The sequence below is a fragment of the Oculina patagonica genome, chromosome 11, assembly GCF_052425735.1.
Source record: "Oculina patagonica isolate OP01 chromosome 11, crgOcupat, whole genome shotgun sequence".
Classification (NCBI taxonomy): domain Eukaryota; kingdom Metazoa; phylum Cnidaria; class Anthozoa; order Scleractinia; family Oculinidae; genus Oculina; species Oculina patagonica.
Window position 1 is genome coordinate 12980553 of NC_135768.1, and position 25229 is coordinate 13005781.

The following is a 25229-nucleotide window of genomic DNA, read 5'->3' on the forward strand; positions in this document are numbered from 1 at the left end:
CCTCAATAAGTGCCGCCCTCGAATAAGCGCTGCACTTGAGGCGCGAAAAATTTAACAAGCGCTGCATTGCTTATTTGAGTAAATACGGTATTCGATATATGCTTTAATATTTATTTATTTCTTTTCAATGCAAAAATCAGCTGTAGTGTAAATGACTCCTGTAAATCATTTGAGTGCAGGCCCGTAGGGAGGGGGGTGCGATGGGTGCGTCCGCACCCCCCCCCCACAAGCTTTGGAAGTCCGCTCATTGTGAAAAAAGTATGAAAATAAATAAATAAAGGGAAATGGTTTTTCTGTACTTCCACTATTTACATTCAATATGGTCCTTTGGGTTAAAGGTCCACCATTTGTAAATTTGTGTGGTATATTTTGGACCTAATTGTGTGAATCTAGGTTAATTTCAACGAAACATCATACCTAATGTCCTTCAAAGTCGAACCATTCAAAGTACCATTAATATTCCCAGGCACTACAAAAAAGCGAGGAGACTGGGTACTTGTTGGGCTCTGAAACACCCAAGAAGGTTGGAGCTTACTAGAGTGCTAATGCACGTATCAATGTTAAGCTGCTGGGGGGGGGGGGGGGGGGGGGGATAGTTTAACAAACTGACTCTGGCTGATATATGTAATTACCATTTGACACTGAAATAAATAAACCTATCTTTTTCCTGTCTTCCTTCTATGTACTGCTGTCATTGTTAGCTAAGCAAATGGTAAATTACGTTTTCAAGGTTTCCCTGTTTCCAAAAATATGATTTGAATTTAAAAAATGAACCAGAATTATTGTCGTTGTTACCTTCACTTTTACCTGCCTTTTTCCTAACAAACTGTCCTAAAAACGCATGAAATGCTGTATCAGATAACCTATTTTTTCAAAATTTCCTGGAGGAGGGAACCCCCAGACCTCCAGGTTATCGCGCCTGCGGCGCTCAAGATTTCACGCGAGTCGCTCATATGCACCCCCATGCAAAATCCTGGTTACGGGGTTCAAGTGGTCTTATTTTGTGCTGGTGCTCAGGTACCAGTTTTTCAGACACTTTTTGTGAACACGCTGCACTTCGCCTGCAGACTTCAGACCTCAGGATGACACACGATTTTTTTTTTCCGTTTTAATACACTCTCGGCAGGAGCCCCTAGTACAAATTGACCCGGGGGAGGGGGGGGGGCACTCAAAAAAAGTTTTATACGGGGAGGCTCCGCCCCGAGGTCCAACCCCTTCCCTTATATACCATTTTGACAGAAAAGGCACCCCTTTCGTATACCTTTTATTGAAAAAAGGTACCCCTTTCATATACCTACATGACATGACATATGCTTAAAACAGGACGTGTTCTTGACATAAATGGGGCCAATAAGATGATAAAGCCATAAGATTGTGTCTATTTAATTTAAAGGCCTTTTTAAATTTCCTAATGACAGAATTTTCTACCCTTTTATTTACCTAAACTTGTGAAATCCCTACCCTTTTATATACCTGGAGCCTGAAAAAGGTACCCCTTTTGGGCGGAGCCTCCCCATATAGGCCATTATAGGGAATTCCCCCCCCCCGGGGGGGGGGAAATTGATATCCGTCCTCTCGTGGAAATCACCACCAGTCTTGATCAGCATCCTCCATGCAGATTTTGAATAAAATCAGTATTTAAAAATACTGAGTTTGTAAGCTGGAAGACAACATGTACATATCTTTTGTTTCCAACCGCCATACTTTCTAACTTTTCAGGACTGAAAAATGTTGCGTGAGGTTTTGGAAGCGCGTAATCTCGTTCCAATACAAGGAAAATATTACTCTCGCAACACACCTGTTCTTATTGGTTCATTTTAGCTGTCTCATCATGTAATAAATTAATTAATTGTTACTTTCCTTTCAGACGGTGTACAAGAAACGAGACTATTCCTTCGAGCGGAAATCTCCGGACAATTTCGCTGAATTTGTCGGAAATCATTGTACTTGAGTTATCAGTAATCAATAGCTCTTCGTAACGTGAAGTCGAGGCTGGTGCCAAACTTCATAAACATATGTCACATCGAGGAGCGGGGTTGGAAGGCAAAACCAAAGCATAAGATGTTTACTTCTCGAACAGCCTTTCTGGTCGTCTCCGTGCTTTTTCAGGTGGCCAAATGCTCTTTAGGTAAGGAACGGTTATGCATTATTGACATTCAGTGCAATCGTATTGCAGTGTTTCCCGAGTTGAATTGTTTGATTGCGTATTTGCCGCAAGACAAGTAAGCTTACGCATTCCTCTGCGAGTTCTTCTCCGCGATATTCAGCTACCAATATCATTTCGTCTAAAATGAGATTTGTCGATCCAAAACAATATAATTACAAATCTCCGCGGAACAGAGTGCGTAGAAAAATGGTGAAATAAGTTTTACAGCGAGCGCAAAAAGTGATTACGTCGCGAATGTTTTCAGCTTTGTCTAGCAGACGGGAATTCAGACATGCTGAATTTGAGATGTTGTTCGATAAATTGCCCTCACTTTTAGTGCAATCGCCCTCAGTTTAGCTATGTATAGTGTTAGTTTTATCATATTTACTCGTTGTAGCTCATATTTACGTTATTTCCTGTTCTGGGCAAGAGGTGGATATGTGAAGGAAATTTTGTAAATTTAATAAGGTTTGTACATTTTGATTCGGTGTGTCTGCTCGAGCCCACACTTCCTATCTTTATTCCAATTGTCTAAAAATACATTCAGCTTTACTATGTCTTCTTGGTTTTTACGTAAGCCCTATGTGCATTTGTTTTCTATGAGAAATTGCGTTCCTATCATTAATTGCTGAAATATAATTGTTATTTGTTGTGTGTAGTTTGTTGATGCCTTTTCTGGTCAGTCGCGTTTCCAAACTTGTTGTTGAGCGGATAGATCTTGGTATTGAGCGGCAGTAAACCTTTTCATTGGCACTTTTTATTAATATTGAATAACTGTACACTGCACAACAGCTGCAACAGCTACACTGATCAAAACGCTAATTTAGCAACCTCATGGCTTTAAAAATATCATCATACAAATTACGAGAGAATGAACACTTATGTTTTCTATTTAACTTGTGTTTTTATTTATTCTGACCCTAGCTAATTACATATTCCTTTTCGTGAGCTAGGCCTTCTCTCGCAGATGCATATTTTCTTTGCTTTGGTTAACTAATGTGTCTCTGGTGCGTATGTTTGGTCTTTCTTAAGCAAATAAAAAATGTTCATCTGTTGTGTTTGATTTTGCCCCCGCTAAGCCAGTCAAAGGTGACTGTCTTTGAATAATACATGGAATAAAAACAACAAAGGTAGCAGGTTTCGAATCTGTAGCTCCTTAAAAGACTCCAAAATCAATGTGAACATTTTTGTGCTGTTTTGGTGAGTTCAGAACTTTCTGGTGTTAATTTTTACATGTAGATCAGATCCACTAACATATATAATGGCTTTACCAATATTTAATCGCCTCTGATATCAAACTGTTGTATTTACATAATAATTATACTCGCCATTCACTGTCAGGAAAAATCCATCCTATTTATAAAAAGTCTTGCTATTTCGGAAGCCGTAGGAAAAATTTCATTAGCCTTTTACTACAGATCATTTTGTTTTCCTATGGTTGAGGTATTCTTTAGGGCTGAAAATTTCCTATTTGGTTTGTTAATAGCTACATTTTTTTGGTACTGTTTTCTTTTCTGTTTGGGTTGTTACGACTAGTTATTACTGCAAAAGCAGATTTGAGCCTTGTTTTTAAGAATAATAGACCACACAGTCAGAAATCCAGGGAAGAGTTTATACATAATATTGAAAACATCAAGCTGCCCCAATATAACTGAAGTTTTCAATTTTTTTTTACAGCATCTTTTATGCAAATTCTGTTGCTTATTATTATATTTAGATTTTATTAGCCTTGGGCTGTTAGACTGGTGGACATGTCTGTATATTAATTAAAACAGCTACTACTTCAAAGGCAGCTAAGGGTTTTGTCATTTCTGCTTTTTTTGGTACTGGAGTGCCATAGTTACCTACCTATATACCCATATCTCTTTATGCCGTAAGGCACATATAAATACAAGGTTCAAAAAAGGGTATAAGAAAAAAGTTGTTTTTGTCGAACCCTCCACTCCTTGTAAATAATGATCGGTTCCTTGAGGTAAATAAGGCTTTGACATTCTCCTTCCAACCACTTCAATCTGCTCACAAGTGTGCTGACAGACACCCATGACTGCCACCCAGCTGTTTGTCTTTGATCCCCAACCATTCTCTGCCATGTTGTTTTTAGCTGTCCTTCTCCCCTCTGGCCTCGACTCAAAAGCTGAGATGCAGTGTTTGAGTGCCATAGTAATGTTATAGCCTGAATTTCAGACATCCCTCTCTGGTTGCCTGCTTCCGAGAAGGGATATCTGAAAAAAATTTGGCCTCTGATGCCGCCCAGTGGCGTCACTACCTGAAAACCAGGTAGTAATTTTGATATGTCAATTTGATAATTATTTGCATAATTTTGTGTAATTATGTGCATGGGTGGGCAAAATTTGGGAAGATTAAAACGGATTGCATTCAGGTAAACTTGAAAAACGTCAACCCGAATTTTTTCAAGTTTATCTCATTTTGTATGAAAGTGTCATTTACAATGCTCGAAAACCATCCTTGTTTGTTATGTGGCCGTGATTTTGACAATAATATTTTTTTGCTCTGTCAACTTGAAGTTTAGAACTCTTACTTAATGAAAATAAATAGAAATTACCTAAAATGCTGTGACCTAGCCCCTGTATTCAACATTTTATATCAGCATGTAGCTGAGAGTCAACTGTTTTATGACCCCCTTTTATTTTCCCACTAATGCAACATAACAGTAATCAACGAGACTATGAGATGCATTGCACAAATCCCTGTTAGTAGTGATCTCATCAGTCAGTGTTAATTTTTTCAGCTTGAATTGCAAACATTTCTCTCTCTTTTGTTTGCCACTGGAATTATAGAGATATGCTTCTATTTAAGACGGTTTCCGCTGAAAGTTCGAGCAATGAGTGCAAAAATTAAGTACCAAAAATTTACTTATAGCACGGCAATGTTTTCTATACGATTTAAAAGATATTATCGAAATTCATGACCCCGTAATTAAATTCTAAAGCATTCTCGAGAAAATTAAAGTCAAACCTCGTAAAAATGTTTAAAACGCGCGCCATTTTGTTTTGAACTGGCGTGAAACGTCCGTTTTAACTGAAATATAGACATTTTCAAATCCATTTTTCTCTCGCGGGGTCAGCTTGAGTGCTAAATTTTTGGCAGGTTTTTGTAAGCTGTACTTAAACAGTTGCCATGCTAAGAGGTCTTTTTGGTAACTTTATTTTTACCTGTATTGCTCGAATGTTGGGCGGAAATCATCTTAAGTTGTGAAGTGATTCTGATTGGTCGCAACATACCATATTTTCTTGATTAAACGTCTGGTACCAATAAACACCAGATCTCCAAGGTAGAGTTAAAAAAAGGCCTGTCAGGTATTTATTCAAGGTAATAAGCCAAAGGCATATTAGCCAGATACTTTTTGTCAAAAATAATGAATCAAAGCCTTTGCTTAATGAAAACCGGGGTTAAATAAATGTGTCAAATGAATGGCAGGTGCCCATGACTAAGTTTGAAATAAATGCCTGGGGCGTTTAATTGAGAAAGTACGTTATGTGGTTAATAATAGGGTTACTGTTGGAAAAGTCTTGAATATTTGCATTTTTTTCTGGGCTTATTTACAGGTCAAACCAATGTGACAAAGACACTTCCCCCACCCCAAGAGGACATGGAATGTTCTTGTACTGATTGTGACTGGGGCAGATGTAAGGCGGGATCAGGTTGCTTTACATTGCTTAAACCAGATGATGAGAAAAGTGGTTATATCGTGAAAAAAGGGTGCATTGAAGATGCAATACACTACAGAATAACCTGCGAGAATGCTCATCATCCAGTCTATTGCTGTCGTGGTGAAAATATGTGTAATTGGAATGTTACGCCTCCATTCCCAACAACAGAGCCAGGTAAGAGGGTAGTGAAGACTGTGGTCTGGGAACATCCGTTTTTTAATTCAATTAACCACAAGTTACAAAGGAAAGGAAATACTGTCATCATCAAGTCTCTTTGCGCCGGTAGGCGCATAAGGCCATTAGGAAATACTGTAGCTCATGAAAAATTACTGTTAAATTAATTTAATCAAGGAAACTACAATAAGAGGGCAGTTCTCAAGCTTTTCTTTTTAATAAAATCCTTGCATCACTTAGATGAGTAATTAGATTTGTTTTAATTTTATTTTCAATGATTAAGGTCTGGGACTAACTGAAGGACCGAGAGCAAGAAGAACACATCGAGTTTTGGCCAAATTGAAAATTGTCACAAACAATTGTCGTTTCCGTGTGCTAAACATTGATCTGTATTCAAATTCGCTGGATCTAGCTTCGTTGTTCAGAAATTACGTATGCAAAGAACAAAGGCGTTTTGCAAAGCTTACGTTCTCCACAGTCAGCCAGCAGTATGAGTTTTTCGACACGGGGAGGTTGAAAAACGTGTCAGAGCCATGCTTTTAGTTTCTAGCCGCCATGTTGAGGATTCGCTTTAAGAAAAGGACTGGATATCACATTGTGACGCGATGTCACCTGATAATAATAATAATAATAATATCTTTTATTTAGACACGATAAATTTACAGCATAGCTGATGTGGTCGTGTTTAAGTTACCTAAGAAATAATCATAACAAAAATAACAATAAGACAAATACGAATACTAACTAAACTTATTTACAATATACAAGATATTTACAATATTTACATGCACTAGCCTATTTACAATTTTCTATTTACAATATCAAGATTTTTGATGGCCTTTAGTTCCCTATTGAAGGAAGCTAAGCTTTCTTTAGCTCTCCAGGTATTAGGCAAATTGTTCCACCTTTTTGCGCCAATGTATGAAACTGATCTCAGTTTAAGGTTAGTTTTTGGCTTGGGCAAGACTAAGCAGTTCTGACGTCTCAGGTCATATATACTATGCTGCTTCCGAAAAAGAAATTGGATACCCAATGGAGCAGTTCCTTCAAATACTGTGTATACTAGAGTTAGAATTTTAGTGTTATAGTTAGTTTCTAGCGTTCGCCATTTTACTCTTTGAAGGACATCCACAGAGGGTGAATACCAGTCTAATTTATGAATTATTTTTGCGGCACGGACATGAATCTTCTCAAGTTCTTTAAAGAGAGTACTGCCGCAAGAACCCCATACAGTTATGCCGTATGTAACAGATGGTAAGATGACTTTAAAGTAGAAATCAGTTTTTGGTTTAACAGGTAGGAAATGCATAGATCGTAGCAAGTTTAGCTTCTGGGTGTATGACTTAATGAGAGCGTTTATATGAGTGTCCCATTTGAGTTCATTATCCAGGTGAACGCCCAAACATCTGGAAGAAGTCACCAGTTTTATCGGATTACCTCCAAGTGATACCTGCCCTAGAGGTCCAATGAAACGCCGGCCTCGGGATAGCATCATATACTCGGTCTTCCCTGGATGTGGAGTTACCTGGTTTTTGCAGCACCACTTGTATAATCTCTCTAGAGTGGCGTTTAGCTTCTCTGCAACCTTTTCATGAGTCTGTGCGGATGCATAAATGGTAGTGTCATCCGCGTACATATGTAAGTCCCCTTCACCTTCAGCTACATCCTGGAGGTCATTGCAGAATAGTGAAAACAGAGTCGGACCCAATACTGATCCTTGAGGAACGCCGTACTTTACCATTCTCCTGATAGGTGTCACGTGAGAGGAAAGAGAAAAAAAATGGCCGTTTGTTCCTGAAAATCAAAGCCTTCGGTTAGTTTTAGCGTAAGTGCGGCTGCCAGGTGGTTGAAGGACATCATTAAGTCTGAATACCCGTAAGTTAAAAGCATCGCTCGAAGAACTGAGGGATGTTCCTGCCTTTGTTTTGTACAACAGCGCTGTTTAGCGCTCCAGAACAAGGTGGCACAAACCAAGGTAGCTTTGAGCCTGGCAGAATAAAAGCCTAAAACGAGAGTTTCTTGCCGGGAACTTTGTCAACGCGAGTTTTGCAGTGTCCGCTTGGATGCTGCCGCGACAAAGTTGCCGAGAAGTGACCTGGTTTTAGACTTATAAGATATTTGTGAGTGCCCGGAGCGCTACCTCCCATCGCAAATTTGTTTTCGCTACCTCATTAAATATGCACGTATGGATCTTGTCTTGATTACGCGCGCAGGGTCTTGTGTGATGTAATAATGTAAGGATTGGAGATGGGAGAGCAAACAGCGCTTTACTGAAAGCAAAAGCAAGATGTAATTGGAAAACCAGCAGAATGTGATTTTGCTGAGCACGCTCGCCATGCCATTTACTTGGCGTTCCTTAAATCGGATCAACGGCGCGTGTGTCACAGAAGTCGAGTGTTGTGCAGGCGCTTTATCGAGAAAACTTATCAAAATAGTGTTGCCCCAAACAACAAAAAACAGCTAACCGCAAGCAGACTGCAGTGAAAGCTAACCGCAAGCAAACTGGAGTGAAGGCTTGCGGCAAGAAAAGCGCGATCTTAGGGTTAAGGCCGACTCGGATCTTAACCCTAACTTGAAACGCTAACCCTAACTTGATTTTGTAACCCTAACTTGAAACGCTAACCCCAACCCTGAGCCTTGGGGTTCGCTTTTGCCTTAGGGTTAAGCGCTTTAACCCTAACTTGGAACGTTAACCCTAACCTTAGGGTTAGAGTTGTTTGAGTTATAGTTTGATCCTTAAAATGTTTGCTGGTTTCATTGTTTTAAGGAACAAAAGGGTTCCTTTGTTTATTGTTTGTCAAAGAAAATTCCTTATTATGCCGCCAGCAAAAACCTTGTCTTTTTGCATGTGTTATTTTTTGAAAACGAAGGAAAGACCAGCCAAATTAAATACAGGGCAGTGTTGAGCACACGTAAACGAATTTGCGTGCGAAATTTGGAGTTGTTTGTGACAATGTTCAATTTCGCCAAAACTCCATGTGTTCTTCTTGCTCTCGGTCCTTCAACTGTACATGTACCTACATTTGTGTATTTTTTAATAGAGATGTATAGATATCAATATGTACAACTTTAATTAGTGATTTAAAGATAATTTGTTTGTTGACATCAAGGCTAATGGAAGTCTCAGTAAATATGGATGTAACATTTTCTTCCAAACAGCATCACCTTCTCCCAGTAGCAAACATGGCAAAAGTGAGAGCACAAACTTCATCCTGCTGAGTATCTTTGCTCCAATAGCTGCCCTCATAGTTGGCATTGTGGTTGTGTGCCTTGTATACCAACTTTTACAGAAACGGCAACTAAAGAATGGTAGATACCCAAATCTAAGGTATGTTCGTCACTCAACTACACTTCATGAAAATGGTTGCTGTACAGTAGCAGAGTGTGGCAAATGCAGTGCATCAGGATTGTCAAAATTTGCTCAGCGCACAGCAGCGCAGGACTTAGACTTAATTCAAGTGATTGGTGAAGGAAAATATGGGAAGTTGTGGAGAGGTCTTTGGCATGGTGACGATGTTGTGGCTAAATTGTTTATCCCAAGTGAGGAGAAGTCTTTCAAGAATGAAGTCGATGTCAACAACAAAGTAGGAAACCATGAAAACATTCTTAGAGTTCAACACTGTCACACTGCCTTCTCTTGGAATAAGGTGACATACAGGTGTATTGTAATGGAGTTCCATGAGAATGGGTCACTATATGACTTCCTTAAACATAGACCTCTCAGTATACAAGAGATGTGCTCTTTAGCTCTCTCTGCTGCTCGCGGATTGAACCATTTGCATGGTGAAATCTATGGACGAAAGGAGAAGTACTCCATTGCGCACTGTGACATTAAATCCAAGAACATCATGGTGAAATCAAATCTCACTTGTGCAATTGGAGGCTTGGGATTGGCTGTCGTCCATGATAGATCTCAAGACAAGATCATCACAGAGGACAAGCGCAAGGGAACAGCACGTTACATGGCTCCTGAAGTACTAGATGGATTGGTGTACAAATCCTTTGAATCCTACAAACGAGCTGATGTGTATTCATTTGGTCTTGTTTTGTGGGAAATAACAAGGAGAACCTTTACAGAAGGTACATGTAATTATGTTTCCTTGTCGAGAATATTGTTATATAATGAGAGGCATGCCAGCCTAAGAGTTGTGGCCATGCGCACGGTGTTGGTGTACAACGGCATAACAAAATATGTAACGCTAAATAACGAGCTAGAATGCAAAATTCACGGACATTTACCGTATTTACCTGTGTATTAGTCGACCCCCAATTTTTGAGGGCTGAAACTAAGTTTTCCATTTCTGGGAAAGAGTTTTCTTGGAAAATGAACCTTGTGTTTCTTAGAATTTCCTTTCAGGTAGAGATACTTATTAATGAAAAAACACAGGAAGTTTCAATGTGATGTATATTATCATACGCGTGCTTGCTCAAGCGTTTTAGCAACACACAGGCATTTTGTCCATAATTTTTAAAAAAGCCTTATAAAATCAAACACACTAATTTCAAACAAACCTTTCTAATTATGGAGAGATAGTAAAGGCTTAAGAAGACAAGCAATAATATACCGTATTTACCCGTGTATAAGTTGACCTTTTTTTACCTAAAAATTGACCCAAAAAATCGCCCTCGACTTATACATGGGTCAAATTTTTTGACCCAAGCACCAGTTAAAGAAATTCTGCACAATTAGCATAATTAAGAATTGGTTCATGCTTAGCGTGCGTATATCGAGTTATGGATGCACGCGGGAAGTTTGGAGAGCACGAAGGAAGCGTAAGAGTTGCTCGAGGTGAAAGCCGAGAGCAACTCTAGCTTCTTGAGTGCTCTCCAAACTTCCCAAGTGCATCCATAACTCGATATACGCACAGCTAAAAGCATGAACCAATTCTTTTATAACATAACGACTACAAACTTGGTTAAAAATAGCAAATTTGTCGAGGTTTGAAACACAAGAAATACAGCAATCGGCCTTCCCTTAAACCACAAAAATGTTATAGTTAACTCAACTACGCAAAACAAAAGGATTGATGCGAAATGTTTAATTGAAGATACTTGTAAATGTACAAAAAGAGCGACTGAATGAAGATGAAAAGCAGCAAATAATTTAGTACGGGATGACCGGAAAACTGACAACTAAATTTTGTTCAGTCAGAGACTCAGAGTGTACGACATAAAATTAGGCTCGACACTTTCGTAAACATTAAAGTTTGTACCTTTGAATCTTGGTCTTGTCCTTCTACGTCAAGTCAAAACTTGTTAGAAACACTTTGAGCTTAATTTCGCTTCAGTTTCAGCATAATATAGTAGTCTTCATGACAGTCGTGGAGCCGTAAACAAGTACAATGTAAACGCTTGCTTTGTTCGACTTGTACAAGGCGTATAACCTCCAGAAAATATACTGCTTCGGATCTTCGGAAATTTACTGTTTTCACAATTTTCCAGGGCGTATAGACGACTTTGGAGGAGATTGTTTGAGGAAATCTTTGACAGAAATCTCTCTTGTTCGCTCTCCTCGCGGGTTCATTCAACTCAAGAAGTGAACACCGCGGCACAGATTTTCCCGCCTCCTTGACTATCACTTCGTTTAAGTCGAAAGGAAATGTCCAAGAATTTTAAAATATAACAATTTTCCATTCGCCCTTACTGGATATGAGAGGTTAAAGCCAACTCGGAGTAGACAAAGGGAACTCGCAGCTATAAAACTCGACTTAGCTAAAATGCACGCGTCATCTTATATACGCACGGCCGTGCATAGATAAAGATTTATACCATAATCGCTCAACAGGAATTAGATAGGGCTTGCGCGCGCGCTATGTTATAACAATTGTTTTAATATGTTAACAAACATCTAATAAACAACAGTACAGGTTACGATGTCCTTTCGCTTTGCTATCAATCTGTGTCATTAAATTGGCAGTTCAAGTTAAAATTCATTACGATTTATTGCTTAAAGGTCAAATGAACAGAAATTTCGATTTTTGTTATTTTTTGCCCATGTGTTTATTAAGAGCCAAATAACCATATCCCAAAGTTTCAAAGTAATCGGACATTGCATCGCAGAGAAATTGCAAGTTGAAAAATGCTTTTTTTAGGCCTTCATAATCGTAGGGTGCTCGGAAAAATTGTCAGAAAATTCACGGAAATAAGAACTTGTGACGTCATAATTGGTGTTTTTGAAGACGACCGCAGACCGATTCCGCAGACCGCAAAAATAAATGTGTTTGGTGACATTTCAAGCAGTTATTTTGTTCTATTCGGCCGTTCTTCGGTTGATTGATTGTTGGTTGTTGTTCAGAAAGGCGCATTTTTTTAAATAAAATAGCTAAAGCTCAAAAATAGCTTGAAGTTTCGTTTGCTGTCGTTTTGCATATCATGTGAGACATAGGTAGAATGCACGCTGGTATGAAAACAAATCAGGAATCTCTATTGTTTTTTTATCGTTAGCATTTAACATTAATGAGCAGAATTATCTGCATGTGCGTTACAGTGCGGCTACTGTAACCGGGGTCACCCAGACAAAGTTAACCAATCACAAAGCAGAACGGAAACAATAAATTTCAGCATTTTTTCCTTCAGCCAATGAAATGTCGAGTACAGAACAAAGAAATTTCAACTTCTTCGTTCGCCACGAAAACACATCAATGCTAAATTTTGGCTGTATGGCGCTGGAGCTTGAGTAGTTGTGACAGCACAAGTTGGAAAGTAAATATCAGCGACATTAATGAAAGAGGAGTTTGAAACTGTGTCAAAACAGGGAAGGCAACGGCCGTGCCACATGTCTCCAGACGTAAAAGTGCGTGGCGGAGTTCGCTCGTGACAATTTCAAACAAATTCCTTTATGGCATCAACCGGAGTTTTGGTGGTACCATTTGGAAAATAAATGCACGTAAGGCCAGCAAAGGAAGACATTCTAAAGTGCATAACGTACCAGAGAAAGCGACGATGACAACATTTTTTTTCACTTGACACAATAAAATGTCAGTTGAGTAAAAAACAGTAAAATTTCATTTTGTTCACTTGTGAAGCTATTTACTTTATATGTTGAATGGAGCGTTAGCTAGCGTTGACGTTTCGATAAATTAAAATTTGAGTGGTTTCACATGCTGTACAAATGAATGTCATTCGTCATGCAAGTTTGCAAGAATCGATTTGTGAAAGCAGTGAACGCGACGGACGTTTGTTAGAATTTTATTCTTGGGAAAAATAAAACTTAATTGCTGGCTGTTTTAGTTTTTCTTGCAATTGTATAAACAATGCAAGACATGCACAGGATAAATTCCGAACAGGAACATCGGTGATGTTTTCAACACTAACATACTTTGTTCATTTATTTATTTCTATCTGAATTTATTTCTTTTCGAAACAAATTCCTTCACAAGCTTGTTGAGTTGTTGGTCTTGGATGATGAGGAGTGTATAGCGTCTTTGAAATTTTCAAACTTACCCGCCGGTTGGCTCTCTCGGGCACCTCAACTTTGCTTTAAAACAGTTTAAAATTGGTCGCTCATTTGTACGGCAGAGAAGCTTCGATTTTTCCGAGAAAAGTCCCCACCACCGTTGTTGGTTACATGCAAATAACCCACAAGTTCAGAAGGTCATGCTAGTGGGCTGTGATTGGCGGATTTCGATCCGTCTTGCTCCTTAGCACGTCAAAAGATGGATGAAGTTTAAAGAACAGTTTCACTTGCTAGTTAGTAATGAAAACATTACCGATTTTCCTGTTTGGAATGTGTTCTGTTTTCTGCATTGTTACAATTGCGAGAAAACACTGAAACAGCCGGCTATAAAGTTTTACTTTTTCCGAGAATCAATTCCGCCACACAGTTTGTCCAAACAAACAACCATCGCGTTCACTGCTTTCACAGAGATTGAAATCGATTCTTGCAAACTTGCATGACAAATGACATTCATCTGTACAGCATGTGAAACTACTCAAATTTTAAATCGAAACGTCAACGCTAGCTAACGCTTCATTCAACATATAAAGTAAATAGCTTCACGAGTGAACAAAATGAAATTTTACTGTTTTTTACTCAACTGACATTTTATTGTGTCAAGTGAAAAAAAATGTTGTCATCGTCGCTTTCTCTGGTACGTTATGCACTTTAGAATGTCTTCCTTTGCTGGCCTTACGTGCATTTATTTTCCAACTGATGGTACCACCAAAACTCTGGTTGATGCCGTAGAGGAATTTGTTTGAGAAATTGTCACGAGCGAACCCCGCCACGCACTTTTACGTCTGGAGACATGTGGCACGGCCGTTGCTTTCCCTGTTTTGTCACAGTTTCGAACTCCTCTTTCATTAATGTCGCTGATATTTACTTTCCAACTTGTGCTGTCGCAACTACTCAAGCTCAAAAGGGATGCAATCAAAGTTATTTGAAAATCCAGCGCCATACAGCCAAAATTTAGCATTGATGTGTTTTCGTGGCGAACGAAGAAGTTGAAATTTCTTTGTTCTGTACTCGACATTTCATTGGCTGAAGGAAAAAATGCTGAAATTTATTGTTTCCGTTCTGCTTTGTGATTGGTTAACTTTGTCTGGGTGACCCCGGTTACAGTAGCCGCACTGTAACTATGCATGTGCGTTTTGAATCTTGGTACACATCGGTGCGGTCTGCGGTCGTCTTCAAAAAGACCAATTATGACGTCAAAACTCGTTCCATTCCTTCCATTTCAGTGCGCAGTCATTCAAAAACGATTTCGTGAAGCCTTCGGAAATCTTCATATTTTTTGCTGTAATCCACGCTTTAAGGCTCGGAAAGCAAAAATTTTACTTAATTTTACTCAATAATGGATAGTTTAAGCGTTTGGTTGGTTAAAATGGCATTTTGAAATTTCTGTTCATTTGACCTTTAATATAAACCTGAATGTTGTAGAGACTCACTGGCATAAGATTTGAAAAAATTAGAGCTGTCATTTTTCACCAATAAAACTGGTAAATCCACTCGACAAAAACATTTTCATGCATGATCTTTTTCACTTCGAACTTCGCTACTTAGTAACCTGGCATGATGCAAGCACATGTAATTATCAGTTACCAGTACCTCACCGATTTTGTAGCTTGGTTAACAAGTTCCCCAAGCCATCACTTTGTTTATCGAGTTGATTCGAAAGATTTCTGATGTTCCTTGGTGTTTTTCTTGTCTTCTAAAGCCGCTGCTATCTCTTCACAATTAGAAAGGTTCGTTTGAAATTAGTGTGTTTGATGTTATAAGCCTGTTTCAAAAATTATGGACAAAATGCCTGCATTAACACGTGTTGTTAAAACGCTCGAGTATTAAAGCTCTAAAGTATCTCTACCTGAAAGGAAATTCTAAGAAACACAAGGTTAATTTTCCATGAAAATTCTTACCCAGAAATGAAAAAAAAAACTTAGTTACTGGCCTCAAAAATAGGGGGTCGACTTATACACGGGATCGACTTATACACGGGTAAATACGGTAATGGTATCATGATCTGACAACATAAAAGTGAAGTAAATTTAATGTACATTTACCTGATGATAAGAAAGTGGCTGAAAATCCACATATTTTTAATTTATAACAAAATCGAAACATCGTACTCGAAAATTACAGTGAAAACAGGAGTGAATACAGAAGACATTTTCGCAATTATTTCTGCTTCCACTAAAAATTAGACACAAAAATCTCGAAAACCGAGGTGCACATAAGTTGTAGAATCCAGTCAAAGGCGTACTTCTTATCAAATGTCTGCAGGTTCCGAGAAAGACCTGATTAATTTTTCTAGTGTTACATTGAAACAATTTACGTAAACTTTTGGTTGGGTGATCAAATTTCAATCCAGCGTTTGTGTTCAGTGTTTCAGTGGTTTGTGTCATTCGTTTCCATCGTTTCATTTCCACATTTTTGTCATTTTAATGTTTTTGCCAATGGTTTTAATGGTTTTTATATTTGGTTTCAATCGTTTTCTACTTTGGTTTCAATGGTTTATGAACTTTGGTTTCAATAAGTTGTATCAAACATCTTTTAGTTGTATCGAACATCTTTTAGTTGTATCAAACATCTTTTAGTTCACACAACATCGATGTATGCAACATAACATTGATGTATGGTCATTCGTTATTTTGTCCGTAAAAGGCCGCCATAACTAAGAATTAACAGAGACAAAATAGAAGACAAAATGTTTTTGGATCCAAAAAAGTTATTCAAATAAATGTCAAATTTGCTTTTGGAAACAATAATAAATAAATTGGAATAAATTGGAAACAATAAATATTGATTCTTTGCGCACTAGAACATAAGACTTAGTTATTTGTGTGGAACTCATGTATTTTTAGCAAAAGCCATCCTTTTAATTTGCCTCAAACAATCAGTTAAACAATAATTGTTATAAATCAACATTTAAAAACAACATTTACTGAACCAAAAGAAAGAAACAATTCAAACTATAATTAAATTAAACAGACCAAACAATTCAAACCATATAATTAAACAAACGATTCAACCCACATAAACGAACGATTCAACCCATAGAAACAAACGATTCGAACGACAAAAACGATCCAAACCATAACGTTGCACAAACGTTACATAAACGCTACAAACGTGTGGTTTGTGAACGAAAACATTAGGCGGCATGTAAAGAATTTTGGTGAGTGGACTAACTTTTTCTTGTTTTTACGTTTTAACCTTGGGAGCAAACGAGAATTTAAACAAACAGTATTGCAACTTGATTAGATAATGAAGAATACATCTGTATAATTATTTACTGTCACATTTATTCTAATTTACAAAAAATACACGGGTTAAGTCAGACATTGTTAGAAATTGTGACTTGTACACCAACACCGTGCGCATGGCCTTGTGTGCCGTGTGCAAGTGTGTACTGGAAATTTGTTGTAAAACTACTTCTCTGACACACGAAAAACTGCTTTTAACTGACTTACATCCAGCACTCTTTCCGTTTATATTGTGTAGATGTAAATTCTGTGTAAAGTAGTGGTCGCTGCAACAGTAAAAATTGGCAAAAGCTTCTTTGAAGTTTTTCGACGACTCACTGATACACATCATTGATTCACTAATGACATGCACTTCACCAACTGTTAGCCTTATGAGTTGTATGAATCGTATGGATGAACAGATGCATGCCATTTTAATACGACTTGTTTCACGTCGTGCATATTGGACAACCCTCACTGCTGTTCTTATTAGTAGTCTTTGTTGTGCTATATAAGAAATCACTGGTCCCTTGAGGAAACCAGTTTATTTTGTTCCCCTCAAATCTCAATGTTTTCTTCAGCTCTGCCTTGGGAAACGTTGAGATTTCAGAAAGCAGAATTTACGGTTTCCCTTGGGATGAGTCATTAAGTGCTTATTGTTGTACACCTGCAGTTTCCCTTGCTCTTAATACGATTTTTATTGACCTTGCACAAAATAAAATGTATCCCTTGAGGGAAACATTTTCATCAAATAAATTATTTCCGTCGTGGGATACATTTAGCTGAGTGGAGGCCGGTGGAGTGATTATGGGTGAATGTTTTTGTAGCTCACTTCTTGACCATTCCAGGAAATTTGTCGTTAGTTCTTTGAAAGCTTTTGAAACACAGTGGAACAGTTTGAGGCTATTAAAAACCTGCACATTCTACTTTTCATTCAAAACACGAAGTCAAAAAACTTTTAAAGCAGATTTTGAAAATGCCTGGAAAGTTTGTCTGTTCTTTGCTTTCTTTTGTACATAAAACTATGTTACGACGTATTTGTCGTACGTTTACAGTGTTTTATAGAAGAAGAAGTTGTGCTCAGGGTTGTTGTTAACGCTTATTTGTTGGTTTGTTCCTTTATTTAATTTCTTTATCCTTTGGATGTATAACAAAGCACCTCAATGTTTCCCGAGATGAAGTTGGGAAAACTAAATTTACTGTTTCCCTCGGGACCAGACATAAATTGTATACTGTTGTGAATGTCCTGTCAATGAGTGAAACTTCACTGCACAGACAGAAGCTCAGATAGCTACTGCTTCAGATATTGAGATCGACACACATGTTGTATAAATATTAAGGAAAAGCTCACATCTTACAATCTGTGTTTTATTTTTAAGGCATTAGGCCAGAGCAGTATGAATTACCATATTATGACATGGTGCCAACAAACCCTAGCTATGATGAAATGAAGAAAATTGTCACTGAACAGGAGAAAAGGCCTCTAGTTCCCAACAAATGGACAGAAAATAGCGTAAGTGATCAATTGACTACTATACAGCTGCCATTTGCTTGAGTGCTCATCAGTTTAAAGTGTGAAATGCTGATTTCTGGGGTACCTTATGTTCAGTACCTCAGAAAATGGAGATCCCTCCTCATGTGTTTGACCATAAATCCATTTTTACTTCAACAGGAGAAAATATTAAAAAAAATAATCAGCTTGGAGACATTATCATGATGCGCCCACTAATTCTCAATAATAACTTTTGAAGAAACATATATACTTACCAGTAAGGAGAAGTGAGGTATTGAGCTTTGGATTGAATTTTAATGAATTAACATTTTTTTGGCAGGCTCTTGAGATAATGGGTAAGTTGATGAAAGACTGTTGGAAGCAAAATGCATCAGCCCGTCTTCCGTCACTCAGGGTAAAAAAGACCTTATCAAAGCTGATGGAAATGGTAAAACCACCTCCTACCAACACATCTTTGTCAGAAGAATTGTCAGCCTTCCAAGATGTCAACATACACATTCCAGAAACTTTTGAGTCTGTCAAGGTGTAATGTCGTGGAGTGTAATAGCATAGATTATATTATTGTCTGTGCTGCACCAGTTGAAGGTCATCAGCAGTCATTTGTAAACAAGTGACATAGCAGATTACTGCAGTCTGAATTAGCTCACTTTGGAGCATGAATTTCCCCTTGTGAGGCCAGGCTGCATAACAACACTATTACAATGTGAATTATTCAGAAAGTTTACGCAAACGTGACCCTTGGGCTGTGACTAAAAGTGGGATGGGGACTGGGACGTGGGACGCGTGGGCTGGGACATGGGGACTCGGGACGTGAGGACTCGGGAACTCAGGGATGTAGGACTCGGGGATGTGGGACGTGCAAACGAACAGATTAATTTTAATTTCCGGTCTTATTTTTTTAATAGCTTCATTGGGAAACATAAAAACAAGGCATTGAACATTGAAATATATAACATAGTCGACTTACCTTGTTGCCTTGTTGTATTCTTTGTTGTTTGGCCGCTTCTCAGGTCATTTTGGAGCGTTTTCGGCGAGTTAGCACTTGCTGGTGGTGTTTCACTATAAAGGAAGTGAAGGCTGGAGACCGCTGAGAAAAACCCTTGCCACTTGAAAGCTACTAAATTCTAAACAAGTCAAGGCAAAATCCCTGAATTGCCACCAGTTAGACCGCAGGTTAGAGGTCTACCTGTACGATTCGCGCTAGCTTCCAAATTTCCTTTGCACAGGCTCTTGAAGAGCTCCGTTCTACAGCAATTCTGCCCATCTTCACTTTGCCATTGTCCACAATCCCAATGGCTGTACTACGAGATTCGAAAACTAAAGGTTAGCAACCGCGTCATAGCGACAAAATGACATTCACCTGACGGGAGGGTCGCTACTTTTGCCCGCTCACAAAATGACACTGTCAGGGGGAGCCAGTGCGTGTAATTCGAACTAAAACCACAAGCGTGACATGTCACTTGAAACTGCACTTGAAACTGCAAAGGGTTTCAATTTATCTGTCACTGATTTATTTTTATTCTACAGGTTTCATCCGAATATCGCAGACTTTGAAACAGCAATTCTAAAACAAACACATCAAATTTTTGCATGTGAATAATGGAAAATAAAACACTGCATGTGTTTTAGTATGAAAATGCATGCGAAAGCTACTTTATTTCAGCGATAACTTTAAATTTAAACATAACATTCAAGTTCATTGAAAAAGAGGAGCCCGGCTCCCCCGACTGTCATTTTGTGAGCGGGCAAAAGTAGCGACCCTCTCGTCAGGTGAATGTCATTTTGTCGCTATGACGCAGTTGCTAACCTTTAGTGTTCAAATCTCGTAGTACAGCCATTTGAGATTGTGGACAATGGTGAAGTGAAGATGGGCAGAATCACTGTAGAACTGAGCTCTTCAAGAGCCCGTGCAAAGGAAATTTGGAAACTAGCGCAAATTGTACGGGTAGACCTCAAACCTGCAGTCTAACTGGTGGCAATTCAGGGATTTTGCCTTGACTTGTTTAGGATTTATTAGCTTTTGCATGGTGAGGGTTTGCTCAGCGGTCTCCAGCCTTCACTTTGTTTATAGTGGAACACCACCAGCAAACGCTAACTCACTGAAAACGCTTCAAAATGACCTGAGAAGCGGCCAAACAACAAAGAATACAACAAGGCAACAAGGTAAGTCGATTTTATTCACAGATTATTAAATTTTCTACCTTTTACCCAAAATCATTGAGTTCCCATATAAACCCTTATAAATTGCATCTTTGTAACACAACACTGCTGGAAGCCAAGGGTCAAGTTCATGTAAACTTTTTGAATAATTGAAGAGCTACGGAGAAGAACGTCCCCTGGACTTTCTGGCTAAATCGAACATTATCAAAACAGCTCCAAATTGCGAATGCTGGTTTGTTTACGTGTGCTAAACACTGTCCTGTGTTGCATTTGGCTGGTCTTTTCTTCGTTTTTCAGAAATAATGTATGCAAAAAAAGGCATTTTGCAAGCTTATGTTCTCCCAGTCAGCTAGCAGTCTGAGTTTTCCAACGCATCGCGTGTACATCTTTCCCTGCAGGGTCTTCTAAGCATCTACGGAAGGCGAGAAACCATTTTACAAGCATGTCCTCGACTCGCTGCCTGCCATGTGTCTTGTTGATTTGAGTACTTAGAGTAGGACTGGTTACTGCATTGTGACGTAAGGTCACATGTTAGAGGCGGAAGAGTTTGAATTGAGCGAAATGGCGCCTTTGAAAGTAAAACGAAGAAGTTTATAGTTTTAGCTCAAGTGCGGCTGCCAGGTGGTTGAAGGACATCATTAAGTCTGAATACCCGTAAGTTTACAGCATCGCTCGAAGAACTGAGCGATGTTTCTGCCTTTGTTTTGTACAACAGCGCTGTTTAACGCTTCGGAAAAAACGTTGCACAAACCAAGGTAGTTTTGAGCCTGGCCGCATAAAAAGCCTAAAACAAGAGGTTTCTTGCCGGGAACTTCGTCAACGCGAGTTTTGCAGGGTCCGCTTGGGTGCTGCCGCAACAAAGTTGCCGAGAAGTGACCTGGTTTTAGACTTTAAAAAATTCTTTCTAGGTTTGGCAGGGGACCTTCCCTTGCCAAATTTTTTTCTGTGCCTCATTAAATATTCATCAATCAATAAATCAATCAATCGATTCGTGCCTTAGTTTATCTTGTTTTCGCGGGATTTTGTAGATGTGTGATGATGTAAGGAGTGGAGATAGAAGTGAGAGCAAGCCGGCGGCACTTAACTGAAAGCAAAACTAGTATAATGTGACAACACGAGCAAACGTATTCAATCAACAATCAGTCTTTATTTCACTTTCACCTCAAATTACAACTAACGGTAACAGATTACAATAGTCTTTCCCGAAACAACAAAAAGCAGCTAACCGCAAGCAGACTGCAGTGAAAGCTAGCCGCTTGAAACGCTAACCCTAACCCTAACCCTTAAACTTGGGTTTAGCTTTTTAACCCTAAATTTGAAATGAAACCCTAGCGTCAGATTAGGGTTAAGCTTTTTTCATTAGGGTTAAGCTTAGGGGTTAGGGCTAGGCCTAGGCCTGTAATCCCAAAACTTTAGCTGGTTTCATTGTTTTGCGGAACAAAAGGTTTCCTCTGTTTATTGTTTGTAAAAGAAAAGTCAAAAAGACGCCGCGCCAGCAAAAACCTTGTCTTTTTGCATGTGTAATTTTTCAAAAACGAACGAAAGACCAGCCAAATGAAACAAAGGACAGTGTTTAGCACACGTAAACAAACCTGCATGCGCAATTTGGAGTTGTTTTGATAACGTTCGATTTAGCCAGAAAGTCCAGGGGATGTTCTTCTCCGGAGCTCTTCAATTCACATTGTGAACTTGGGCTGCCTGTGGTGCAGTAACAGAAAATCCTTCCAGTTATGATCCCCTTCCTTTTCCAATCCTTATCCCATTACCAAAAGTTACGAGAGTAGTGTAGCATTACCAACTACAGACACAGAGTGACTCAAGATTATGACTATTTAAGACTTGTGCTATTGCACTTTAAAGCGTTTGTCTGTTGTTTTATGTTTAAGAATAATAATTTTGTATTGCATGTTATGACTGATTCAAGAAAAGTTATAATTTTGTCTTGAACATTGTGAAATACTGACTAGCGAGACCTTCCGAAGGAGTGGGCGACAAGCAATATAATGCAGCCCCAAATAATGGGACACAAAAAAATTTAAACAGTGACAAGATACATGATTACACCAATGAAATGTGATACTGACACAATAAAACACAAAAAATGGCATAGGTATGGGTCGCACTTGGAAAAGATATGCCAGAATTTGTTTAGTTTGCGGTAGAAATCTGTCATTGAGACACTGCCTAGTGTGACCCTAGGTTTTCCAGTTGGCAAAAACTTTGCAAATTGGCGAAAACATCAAAGACGCCGTAGTGCTTGGGTGGGGCAGGAAGTGCGACCCATACCATAAACTGAAAGTTGTGCATTTACAACTTTGGATTAACAAAAATTGGCTAGTAAATATACAATAAGTATTGTTTGAAAGTGATCTGCAATGACTAAACCATGACGGAGACTGCTAAGATGTGGCAAAAAATGAACTTACAGTAGAATGCTTAGAATGGAAAAGATAGGCAAACGCTGCCATCTGTTCCATCATCATAGTTAGAGGAGGTGAAGAAATTTTTGATTCTGCTTCCCTTATTGGAAGGCCTCAGTTTATGTTGGTAGTAGTTACTTGTAGAAGGGCAAGAGCTTGCCCATATGAAGCTGCATCAAGTAGCTGGAGATAATCACATAATTATTGAACTATTACAGCAGTGGTACTTAAAAACAAGCTGTTTGCCACTCTAATTGGTAGAAGCACAGTTACTTATATATATTTGGGACACATGGTCTCCTTCTGAGAGTGTAGACACCCACAGAGACTGTGGAGCCGGGGGGAAGACTTACTAAGAGAAGAGTCCCTAAAGTCCCCCACTTCAAATCACTAGTCAGCTCCCCCCCATTGGAAAAATGCTCTGCAGTCCCTGACCCACTTGTAGTTCTGGTAATTGCATATAAAAAAAGGTGTGGGAGTCTTCTGCCTTGAAGGACATTCGTGGAAATTAGAAATTGACACATGCACCTTTTCCAAGGTCCCTTTGATACACTGAAGGCACTTCCAAGAGTGCCAGATATAAACATTTGAAGAAAAATTCCAGAAAGTACTTGACAATATCCTTCATGATTTAAAAATACCCACCCTAGGGTTTCATCCACAAACATTTGAGTTAGAACCACCTTGTGTACAGCATAGATGTATAAAAGTACAACAGATGTGACAACAATTTTCAATAACTTACAACTGACTGGTCACACATAACTATGTTTTATCCACAGAGTTAAAAGTTGGAACCACAAAAACTATTAGTGAAAGAGTTAACTAATTATTAAAACCTCCAATAAGCAGTGCGCTGATCTTGTTAATACAGAAACAAACCTGAATAAATTATGAGTTAGAACATTGTTGAATTATCAATAGTTCAAACAGTGTCTATTTTCTTCCAATCTCCCTCCCTTGAGTGGGTGCCTCCTGTAGATCCACAGGAATAGGCAGGATTACAGGGGTGTCAGCTTTAAAATAATGGTAGTCTGGTCTCTACAAAGCTCCTCCTGTTTTTTAAAATATCTTTAAAATAAGGCTTTTATGTGGTAACAGGGGTTAAGGGGAGATGCAGTTTCTAAATTAAAGAGGTGTGTGAGGGTATTTTTAATTTACTTAAGCTTGCAGGAATATTCGTTTCATTTAAGCTCGTTCATATCTTTGGGCCAAAGTTAAGTGGCAGTAATAATGAGGTGGCTGTATTAACAGCCAGTGATCATAGGGAGGGTGCCACTGAACAAAGAAAGTAAAGGTTGTGTTACATGGGAGGACTTGCAACAACAATTATTTTTTGCGCAACAATGTAAGCAACACGTTGCAATTTTTAACCCAAGTCAAAAACTTGCAACAATGTTGTGCAAAAATTGTTGTGTAAATAATCATTGCAAGTTGTCCCATGTAGCCTAAAAAAAAACAATAAAACTACTTTACTGAAGTAGTCTCACTAACTAGTAAATACTGTGGATGCAGGCTTAAGATATATGATACTGTTTATTCTTGCTCTGTAAGGTTATGTTTTCTCACCTAGTAGAAAGGTGAACAGCTTTCACTGAGTGATCTGAACACCACCTTACAGGTGGTCGTTGGCTTGAAACAAGTTTGTAAACTACTAGTTATGGCTGAAGCCATACCAGACTAAAGCAACCGATATCAATTTTGTAGGTGGTAGCTCTGTGAGCTCTAAAATAGCTGTATATGATTAGTAGTACTATTAAATAAAACTTTTTGGGAACTCCAATTAAAATGTTTCATTCAATTTATTATTACCACACTAATCAGTTATAGGCTGGAAAAAAAACAAGCAAGAGTCAAATGACATTACAGTCTATACTTATGCAAACTATTACACACACAGTGGCAGATCTAGGGGAAGGGCCCGGGGGCAGCCCCCCCTATTTTTAGAACACATAGAGGCCCGAAGGGCGGAGAAATTTTTTTGGTGCCCCCCCTTATTCTAGGATCGCCCCCCCCCCCTTATCTGAACGTCTGGATCCACCACCGCACACATGCACTTTTCTAACAACAATTTTTGATGGAACTTTCCAAAAATAGTCCCACTTCCCCCCAAAACAAAAGCCAATGGGCTTTGTTATAATCCCTTGACTGTGCAAAGTTGTTTTGCATTTGAAATAGTGTGTAAAGTGTTGTTTTTCATTTGACTTCTGTAAAGCATAGTGCCCAACAGTTCTAGTGAAAGAGAGAAAAGAAGAAAGAAAGAAAATGAGATGACCAAGAAAACAGTTTGCATAAATTTGAACCACAAAAAAGGTCAAGCAGATTATTGGAATTTTATGGTATAATCTATGGAGGTATATCTATGACAAAATTCAATACTCAGAATTTGAAATAAGTAGAATGGCAACAAGCCGATTTTGCAAATAGCCATAACAAAAACAGGCATAACGCAAACAGGCAAAACG

The 25229-nt window shown here is 38.7% G+C and overlaps 1 protein-coding gene across 1 annotated transcript; it reads left to right on the forward strand.

Moving 5' to 3' along the window:
* Window positions 1-1909: 1909 nt before the first annotated feature.
* Window positions 1910-18879, forward strand: LOC144630355 (activin receptor type-1-like). The gene is made up of 5 exons (XM_078488715.1): window positions 1910-2128; window positions 5713-5991; window positions 9151-10071; window positions 18051-18184; window positions 18504-18879. Exons 1-5 carry the CDS (start codon window positions 2062-2064, stop codon window positions 18711-18713), a joined length of 1611 nt encoding a protein of 536 aa, XP_078344841.1. The 5' UTR covers window positions 1910-2061; the 3' UTR covers window positions 18714-18879.
* Window positions 18880-25229: the final 6350 nt, after the last annotated feature.